This window comes from Lonchura striata, chromosome 2, assembly GCF_046129695.1.
Source record: "Lonchura striata isolate bLonStr1 chromosome 2, bLonStr1.mat, whole genome shotgun sequence".
NCBI classification, from domain to species: Eukaryota; Metazoa; Chordata; class Aves; order Passeriformes; family Estrildidae; genus Lonchura; species Lonchura striata.
Window position 1 is genome coordinate 60,087,327 of NC_134604.1, and position 10,664 is coordinate 60,097,990.

General features: G+C 37.8%; 1 protein-coding gene across 12 annotated transcripts in view; it reads right to left on the reverse strand.

Annotated features, from left to right (window-relative positions):
• ENOX1 (ecto-NOX disulfide-thiol exchanger 1) overlaps positions 1–10,664 on the reverse strand; it is a 364,143-nt gene that overhangs the window by 41,585 nt on the left and 311,894 nt on the right. For all 12 annotated transcript variants that reach the window (XM_077781387.1, XM_077781383.1, XM_077781384.1 and 9 more), the window contains one exon: positions 767–951. In XM_077781387.1, coding sequence (XP_077637513.1) covers positions 767–951 — 185 coding nt within the window. The remainder of the gene's footprint in view (positions 1–766; positions 952–10,664) is intronic.

The window sequence follows — 10,664 nt, forward strand, 5'->3', positions numbered from 1 at the left end:
CAGGGAAGATGCTGCACACATGCACACTGGGTGAGGGCTGCTCATGTGTCAGTGGACACGTCAGACAACACAGTGGGAGCGGTCTGGATGTGCTTGCTGAGACTCACCCAGCACAGTGTCAGGAGCACACTAACAAATAAGGGATAATAATTATGATAAACTGACACCCCTTGCACCTGCAGGGACACAGCGCAGTTTCTCGTTGACTGCTGTCAGAGAAAAAGCGTTTTTGCTGCACTAAACCACTTAAAAACTGTCTGAATTAAAAGGTTACATCCATGGGTCAGCATAAATGATAATAGCTCAGGAAATAGCACTGATGTTGCTAACAATTTGCAAGTTAAGGAGGGTAGTCTGAACACACTGACGTCTCAGTCATTCTCTAACAATAGCATAAAAAAAGATGCAGATTGATGCAAATGAAAACACCACAGAATATTGATTATGATATATAAGACAATTAAAAAAAACTTCTGTGCAATACCAGGGCCAGTTGGATTAAGTGAGAAGAGGAACAGAGCAATTTGCTCATAAGTAGCAAATGCATAAAGAGTTTTCCTGAATGATCAAGGGGTTTGTAGTTTATGAATTCCTAAAATGACTATGCCTAAATACATCCCCAAACTCTCCTCCCTTTCCCCCATCTAAATCCCTGTGATTTTTTGAAAAGAAATCAGGACCTTAATGAACAGTCTTGAGTACAGCAGATCCCCAAGGTACCACTTTCCTAAAATAGAAGAACTGTTCTTTTCCTCCTTAGCAATACCTGCTGCATGCCTTGCATTGTCTGCTGTAGGAACTGCAGCTGCTGGTCCTTCGTAAGGCTTTCTTCCGTTCGGAAGAGCTGTCCTTTCTCCTGCTTCAGGAGCTCCACTTCATTCCTATAGGCATCCAGCTGCCATCGGAGACTATCATTCTCTTCCTTTAGCGCGTATGCTTGGGCAGCTAGAGCTAAGAGAAAATGAAAATGTGAAAAAATCAGTGAAATGGATTGTTTCTTTTCAAATAACACAGAGGACATTGTCTGGAGAGATGACAATACAGCTGAACACCAGTGAGACATTTCAGAGCTGAGACAAGACCCAGCAGAGCTGAAAATGATTAGGTTCTGGCAAGGATTGTTGCTGGGAGGTTATTTCCTGGGATGGAAGAAGCCATAAAGTGACCTTGGATAATTCAAATGCTACTTGCAATCTGGCTGCTAAATTTAGGCTTATATTTTAGGAAGAAACTGGCATGCAGACCAAGGGCAAGGCACTCACCAACTTTACAATGTTTTCCCAGTGATGTTATAGGAACTGATACAGCCATTTAGTATTTATACTTGCACAGTGGCCAGATGTTTCAGTCAGGTCTGTGCTAAGGAATTTTCCCAATGTAGAGTTGTTGGATTTAGTCCCATGAGAGAGGAAACACAGAAATTTCTCTCCAGCCTTGCTATGAACTACTTAATAGCAACAGTTATGAGGAACCATTTAGACAGAAAAATTATGTAATAGAAAAAATTATATAAAATACAAATGCTGAAAAAAACTGTTGGCACTACAAGAACATTACTACATTAAAGGCATTGAAAGACACTTAAGTCATTTCCTTAGGAAGCTCCATTTGGCCCCTTTTCAATTTAGAATGGCATTTTTATTATCATAACTGATAGCAGGTGTTTGTGAAGAAATCGATTAGCATGCAGGGATGGAAATTACATTTGCCAAATGACTTGCACAGTTTGCAATATAAGCTAAAATTTGTGTAGCAAAAGGCAGAAGGCAATAAAGCATGTAGTAGGAACATTATTTAAATAAATTATCTGAACATAAATACATAGAAGGAAAGGTGGCATTCATTAATTAGGGATGTGGCTATCATCCTATAGAAGAACCCATTCCTGGTAGTATTTATATTTGGCAGGAGCAGTGGTCATTTGGCATAGCAAACTGCCACACCATGCTATTTTCTTTCTTGGAACCTGGTGACACAACAACATTACAGAGCAGCTGTAATTAAAAAACAACAATCTACTATGGCCGGTTCTATCAATGTTTGGTAACTGAACCACATAACTGATTTACATTCCAGATTAAATGATTTCAGGCTTGGTATCACAGAATTCTTTTTTGCCCACTTACAACAGCAGTATGGTTAAATTCCAAATTATATGAAATTGCCTATTAACTCCATTTAATACTAGGCACCTCTTGACTAGACCTTCCAGAGAAATAGAGTCACCTGTTCCCCATGATAACATGACTCAGCACATTTATAATTTCACTATGTGAAATTATACCAGCAATTAGGTAGAATGTCACAATATTTCATTAGCAATAAAAATGTTTTATCTTTGGTAGGACAAATCTACCTCCATTTCAGGTAATTTTTACTAATTTTTAAGTAGTACAAATGCATTACTCAAAATACAGTCAGATAGTATTCAAATACAGACATAGATTGGTTACTATGCTTAATTTTGATATTTTACAAAATCTCTGCAAGATTTAGCAAGAGTTACAGTATTGTTACGTTAAAGTAAATTGTTCTGAAAAGCATATAATCATCCTTCCATGACAAAATTTACCCTCAAGAAGTTGCACTGATGAGTCCAATGGGCAAATAAAAGGATGAAGTACTTTTTTTTAGTTTTTGTTTCTGTAAGAGTCAAAAAGCTATAATAAAAGAAAGGATTAAAAATAAACATAAGAGGCCAGGCAGACAGAAACATCAGTCCAAAAAAAAAAAAAAAAATTCAAGTCAAAATTAAATAGTTTGTGTTGGAATGGACCTCTAAAGATGATTTAGTACAACTTGTGCAATTGTCTCACCATCCTCATTCTAAAATATTTCTTCCTTATGTATAATCTAAACCTACCCTCTTTCAGTTTGTAACTGCTTCCCCTACAGACTCTGGTGAAAAGTCTCTCTGTTATTTGTACTCTCTTATTTCTACCAATTAGACTCTCACAAAATTTACGTCTTTGTTTTTTTATTTTTTTTTTTTAATGTAACACTAAGTTCTGTCCAGAAACTGCCTGCCCTTCAGCTCCCTGAGAACAGGAACAGAGATGATCAGGGATGTACTCAAGTTTCTACAGCGGCTCGGGAGCAGTAGTTCACCTGCTGCTCATCATCTATTCCAGCTCTCCAAAAACTTCTGAGAGCTGCTGTACAAGTGGGGGCGTGAGGCCTGTGTATTCCCCCATGGAAATGTGGGCTCTGACCCAGATTGAGCTGAGGTTCAGACTGCCTTTTCTGGAAAGGCTGCTTGACTATTTTCTGTGCCTCACTACAGCCTAATTGGAGAACTTCTTTTCTTTTCTGCATTCCTAGGTGAGTTCAGGCTATTAAGTGGGGCTACAGACAGCAAGAGATGTCTGCTACAGGGTCAGCAAAATAGAAGAAATTAAAAGGGCCACAACATCTCACAAAAGCAAGTAACATTTATGTGATGAACCTATTAGAGTTTAAAAATATACCAAATGAAACAAGCCACCAAACATAGAAGCAATGAAGGTAACTGTCCAAAAACAGAGATGCACCTCTGAATACTCTAATTTCCTTACTTAAAAAAATATATGTAATATGTAATATTAAAACCTGTGTAACAATAATTACATTGCAGTGCTACCAAGAAGTTCCATCTGAGGTTGGTGCCCTGTTCTTTTCTGCACACCAGAAGACATAGGCTGTGCCAGGAAGATGTTGCAATCTATTTTAAGACAAAATGAAAACAACCTAAACCACCTGAAATGAGAGAATAAGAATACAGGAGAGATACATTTCTGATAGGCAGGATTCCCTCAGGTGTACAGAGCCTTATCAACATTATTATACACTTGAGTGATTATCCTAACCACTCATAGCAGAGCAAATAACAACAGGGACCAAGGCAGAAATACATTCTTAAATAAGGAAGATGCAACACATACAGAGTATTAAATGGTCACAAACATTTAAATGAATTAATTATAGGTAAGATTTCAGAAATTACATATGACATTAACTAATTGTTATATACTTTGCTATTTAATTTAGAGCTGCAAATGGTTAGTTGCTAACATGTATGGACAGAATGGTTAACAGAAAAGGAGAATAAGACAAAAGGAAGACATCTGACAGACCTAAGAGCATCCAGCTCATTCAATATTGGGTAACTGTTTTAAAAAAATCAGACACATTCTTTGTGTTGACCTAACATAATTATAATTTTAAGATATTTATGGTTTAGTGCACCAAGATTAAAATACCTCTGAAGGTATTATCAATGTCTTCTTTAATTCCGAGAAAAAACCCTATATATTCTGTTCTAAAAATATCCTATAATTTATTTTAAATTATATTTCATTTACAATCATTATATATAATGATATTCAAATTATTATATAGGATATGAAGAAAGGCACTTGACTGAATATTAAATTAAAAATAGAAGAAAATTTTGGGGGAAGAGAATCTGCATTTTAAAAAGTAATTTTTCTCATTTTGCATATATTTTTGCTAAGAGTACATTGACAAAGCTGATAAATGCAATTTTGGTTGAAAAAATATTTTGTTCACCTCATCTCAAGAAATTTTACATTTCATAGTTCAGATACTCATCTACAAAATCCCTCTATGAGGCACACTAAAAAAAAATCTTTGGATAAAAGGCATTGAATGCTGAAAACATTTACAGAAGAACTATATACAAGGAATCTATATCAAAAAAAAACTGACAACAATCCCGAATAGCTGCCTGTGCCGCAAATAGAAGAAAATATTCCTTCCTAAACAAACACAGCTGGAAAACAGCTCAATATTCTCTTTATAGCATTTTCACTGAGGGATGCAAAATGATACCTGCCAGCCTCAGAGAAGCAGCTGAAGGAAAATTAGACATATATACGTGGGGGAAACCTTTGCACTGATATTTCAAAGACTCCAAGAGGTTAGTGTGATTTCTTTGTGCTGAGGCAGAAGTGCTATATTCAATTTGGTAACAGCCTCAGTGGCAAGATAGACTCCATTTAGTGGATCCAGACTAGATCCAAATCAAACAGACACCCTCTTTAATACAAGAAATGACTGGCTGGTTAGAAATCCACTGAAATCTAAGGACATATTCATTGATGGATGTCTCAGAAGAAACTAGCAATTTACTTTATTTTTCTGGGGAATCTACCTTGGATAATTAAGAGAGTGTCTTCTTTGTGACCAGCACTGATCTGTACTTTTCACTTTCACCAGGCACTCAGTGACTTCATTTAACCTAATACGTATCAATGCCCACAGGAGCCAAACCAGATTAAGTCCTAACAGGTGATACTTCTATGACCCACATCATGTCACAGTGACCAGGAGATAAAGCTAATACCCCACATCTCTGAATGCATTTATTTATTGAGGGCATTAGGAAGAATTCCAAATTTTCTACCATTTCTACTAGTGCATACCTACATTGTGGATTTCTCAAAAGATGATGCCCTAAAAACATTACAGTTAATGTTAATTACAGTCTACTAATTTGCATACTGAAGACACACTAAATTGAAATACATAAGCAGTAGGTTATCTTAAGAGCCTGAAGAAATCTGAAAGCAGTATCTGAAAAACAAATGACAAACACTAAAAAGAGTAACAGGAAACCTGCCTGTAAATTCAGAGCAAAGATTTTCCGTACGTCCTCCTAGCAGAACTTCTATAGTTTATATTTCCAATAGATTCTTGTATAAAACTCAGAACTTCTGTGATGTTTGTCCAGACTTTGCTCTAACCAGTGGATTTTTTCGGGTTTTTGAACCATAGCTGATGTATTGATATAGTGAGGCAGATGAAAACATAGAAAAAGCCTACTCCCAAACCTTCCTACCATCTGAGTTCTACTAAAGCCATTACCCTGATTTCCTGACTTGAAAATGAGGGTTTAAATGATATAATGTTCTTTTTGATAACAGCAAAAAGAGAAGCATCAAAACATGTCAAAATAATGGATATTAAGGTAATTTGTTTCATCACTTCCATTGCAGAGCATTTTCAATGTCAAAAAAGCCATCTTGCAAGACACAGTGACTTCTTCAAAGAGTTTTCAGCTTGAGGGACTGAACAAATGTGATTGGAGAAAAATAAGGCCACAAAGTTCACAACTATAAATACAAACAATAGAAGTTATCCCTGGCCTCTAGCTAGCCTGCTTGTTTTTCAAATAGGTGAACTGTGAAGCAGTACAAGCAGGGGAAAATCAGCAAGGAAAAATGTTTCTGGAGGATCTGGAAGGACATGAACTGTGTTTTGATGCTGTTGAAAATGGTAAATTTTACAGTAATGGCATTTGTCATTAGTAGGGAAGATAGTCTTTGCAGAAGAACAGTTTAGATGGTTTTAGGCAATAGAGTGGGTGGCAGCCCTGCTCATGGTGGGGAAATTGTAACTAGAGGATCATTAAGGTCTTTTCCAGTCTAAACCATTCTGTAATTCTATTATAACTAGATGGGACCACTGGACCCTCATTCATTTTTACCCTCCAAGGCTGTGCTTAGTGCTCCTGCCCACTGAAAATTTAATTTTGTGGTGGAGTCTAAGGGTGCCATTATGATCACTCAGTGACGGGGTGTGTGTGTCAGTCGGTAGCCCCACACTTGTGTGGGAAGGTCATGTTTGGAGGAGCTGTGCAAGGTGGTGGGAAGGAAGGCACAGCCCTCACTGCAGATGGCAAGCTGTATTACCTCTGTGGTGAAGGGACACACAGAGCAGCTTGACAGATGACAACCAACATCTCCAGCACCAAGCTGACCCTTCTCTCTCTATTCTACAAAAAGCTTTCTGAAAGAGGAAGACTTGACAAGTACACCTTGGTCACTTTCAGGCATCTTCTTGAGCCCACTTCACAATATCGGAATCCTGAGTCATCCACTATCTAAAGCAGTTTTGATACATAGTCTTGAGTTCCCAGAGGACACTTGCTTTTCTTTATGGACACTTAGCAAATACCTGAGCACCAGTGTAGTGATGCCTTAAGTTTTAGTTTTCATATTTTCCAGGTTCTGTACTGCACTAGTACATAACTCCAAACTTCATATAAAGTTATAGCAAGTTCTCATCACAGTTCAGTTAGACAAAACAATCCTTTTCCAGCCTGAGAACCAAAGACACCATTGCAGCTTCAGGCCCAAGAAGTGTAAACAACAGTGAATTGAGGAGAGCAGTCTGGGAGGATGGGACTTCATAACCTCAAGCTGTAATTGGACAATTAATCCCAATATATAACTGGACCAAAGCTTAAAAACAGTGTGAAAATTTATGACCCAGAATCCACCTTGGGTGGAGCCACAGCTGGGCTCTTGCACTGCCCAAGGTGTATCCTTTGAAGGTCTTTAATACTGTCTAGCCTCTCTTCTAGGTAGCCTCTCAAGACATCATAGTGCTCAGATGTCAATGAAAAATGCACAGAAATATGTCTGATATAAGCAGTTAAAACCAAGCTTCTTCCTATAATGCATTCTTTAAAATGCATTATAGTTAGTTCTCCCTCATTCCCATATATTAGTTCTCCCTCATTCCTTCAAAAATACACTATGTCACTTTTTTTTTCCCAAAAAACCACACTTTGCTTACAGCTTGAAAATAGCTAGCTAAGTATCATGAATAAACTCTAGAAACACAATTTGCATCGTATAAAAATACATAATTTGGAGCAATTACAAGCTAACCTAGCTATGAACAGTTTTTTCTTTCCCCCTTTAGACATAATGCAACCAAACACTGAAGAAATTTCCACATTATTTTCAAGTGCTAAGCACACTTCATTTGAATGACTTGTTATCTGCAAATTTAAACTCTGAGGGCACTAATTATCCTATATGAGAAGGGTTTATTGTCATTTATGTTAGTGGGAGTTAGGCCCTGCACACTGGGAGGGAGATTTACTCTTTTGCAGAACCTGTTTTATTCAGGTGCAGTTGCTTCAAGGTCCTTTCCTTACCATGCAGCCTATGTTTGATGCAGAGAAGCTCATTATACCAGGTACATTCATGATGATACCAGATGTTCAAACTAAATAATCATGAAAATTATTTTCAGGCTTCCTACTCACATAAAACTTGGTGGCAAACAATTAGTAAACAGAAGGATGCTAAAGAAAAAGGAAAGAAAGAAAGAAAAAGAAAGAAAGAGAAAGAAAGAAAAAGAAAGAGAAAGAAAGAAAAAGAAAGATGAAGGGAGCCTCTAAGAAAGCAGGAGCATGACTATTTACAAGGGCATGTAGTGAGGGGACAAGAAAGAATAGCTTCAAACTGAGAGCAGGTCTAGATTAGGTATTAGGAAGAAATTCCTTACTGTGAGGGTATTCAGGCACTGGCACAGATTGCCCAGAGAAGCTGTGGATGCCACATCCCTGGCAGTGCTCAAGGCCAGGTTGGAACTAGATGACATTTAAGGTCCCTTCCAACACAAGTCATGCTATGATTCTATGAGTCTATTAATTGCAATTTTATCCATCCCATTTGGGACAGACCTCTTCACATCTGAGAAAACTAAGTGTTTCTCTGACAAGAAGTTTTTCTCAGTTTACAAACTTTCTCCCTGCTTAACAGACATCAGCAATATCACTACTCTCCAGTAATTTATGAAGGCTTATTATTTCTTGTGTAATGAAGCACATCTCTTTGCAAATACCAGAGATGGTGCAGGGAAAGGGAGGACCTATTATTGTCCAGCTGGGACTAGTAACAAAAAGTTGTAGGCAAATGTTGGCTCTGCAGAGGACTAAGAATGCCCCAGAGAGCAGTGCTGCCAACTTCTGTGGTGTTACGATGAGTCCCATGATATCTCACATTTTATTTAAAGGCCTAGAGAGGCCTGAAAACCTCTGGTTTAAGTTTCTGGAAGTTCCAAACTTTCTAGGCTGTGGATCAGTATTGGCTCTTCCTTTTTAATCACGCTCTCACAAACTGAGTTTTAATTAAAAACACTGATTAGACTACTTAATCTAGATGTTTTAGCCAGTCTGAGGAATAAAGATGTAGATTACTTGCTACAGTCTTACTAGTGATCATTGACTCCAGTGATCAGCTTGGGATAATTGACCTAGACCTCTTGGCTGCAGAAAATCCAGTTGAACTGTGATCCAGCTTTCTCCAAAGGACTGCAAAGATCCAAGACTATTTTCCCACTTTTAGCCAGTCTTCCTACCCCTCTCTTTCTACCCTCATCTCTTTTACCTTTGCACTTGTTCTGTTCAGTTCATCTCCAGCTCTAAATGCATGAGTCCATCTATTTGCTCATTTGTAATTCCCACTTGCCTGACATTGCCAGATGTTTCTCTCTTCCCTCACTCAGACTTATTTTGCAGTACATTCACTAGTCCCCTGTTACCCAGATCTGTCCCAGGTAAATTACAGCATTAAGCATTTTGGACTTTTCCTACAAAGATGTCGCATCACATTACTGAAACGAATATTTGGAATTTGGAAGAGACCACATTGTTACAATAGTATAAAAGCTTGACACATTTTAGGTTTATTTTACTTGACAGCATCTCTTTGGAGAACAGGAACCTTACATAGCTTCTAAATGATATTTTGACAGTTGCTAGTTAATCTGGACCATTGAGACCTGTTTCTGCAGGTCACCTCTTTAAAGCAAAGGGCCCTTTCCTCCTCTACATTTTGGGTTGCATTTCTTCTACCAGCAGCCATGATATGTACCGATACCAGCTGACTTGGCATATGTATAAAGGGAGACAGGAAAGAGAAGATGTGGCTCTGCACAGACACCTCTGATGGGTGGACTTTAGTTGAGTTGGTTAGGAAGAAAGCCATCATAGTAAAATGCAGAAGTATAACTTTGATGAAAAATAGTAACAATTCTCAGATATTTTCAAAATTCACAAAAAAAGCCACTTAGCTTCATATTAGTGTATTTGGTTTGTGATGAGGTGAATTTTTCTGATACTTTGTGTTTACCAGTAACTGCTGTCTCAGTTAAATATGACCAATCAAATAATAAATCTCTTTTAGAGATTCTACTATTTTTCCTAATTGAGGAAAAGGACTGTTGCAACACTTTTGCAGATACTGTTCTTTAAAGATGCTAGCACAGAAAAAGCACAAAGTGGTTTTTTCCTGTAATCGTTATTTTAAAAATTACTGTATTCCTGTAATACTAAAAATGAGCAGAGGAACTTTTAGTGTCAAGGATGAAGGAATTAAGAAAACAAGAAAAGTGCTGGTTACGGGGGAGATACCACCTGGCATTGATGACTGACTCCCACACCAGTAATGGAAAATGCTGCTTGTACTACGGTGTTTTGCAGCTGAGGGTACAGACATTTGAACTCTGCACAGCAGAAGAGATGCTGATGAAGCTGAGTGTTTCATATATGTTACATAATCTGACGTATGTTCCACAGAGGTACTGTATGCATGCACATGTGATACATAGAACACTTAGGACATTCAAGGGTTATTGTATGCAGGTAAACATTCCTGTAGGTGGGTCACTGATGGTTGTTTCTTAGGAGTCAAAGCACCTTTTATGTTTTTACTCATATTTAAAGAATCAGCACTGGCATTTACAGACACATGGCTGCATCACTGATGCTGGCATTTGAACTAGGAATTGCATTCAGGCTCAGCACCACTGTGAGAACTTGAAAAAAAATCAGTAGGATTTATGAAGAAAATGCCATTGCTACTTTG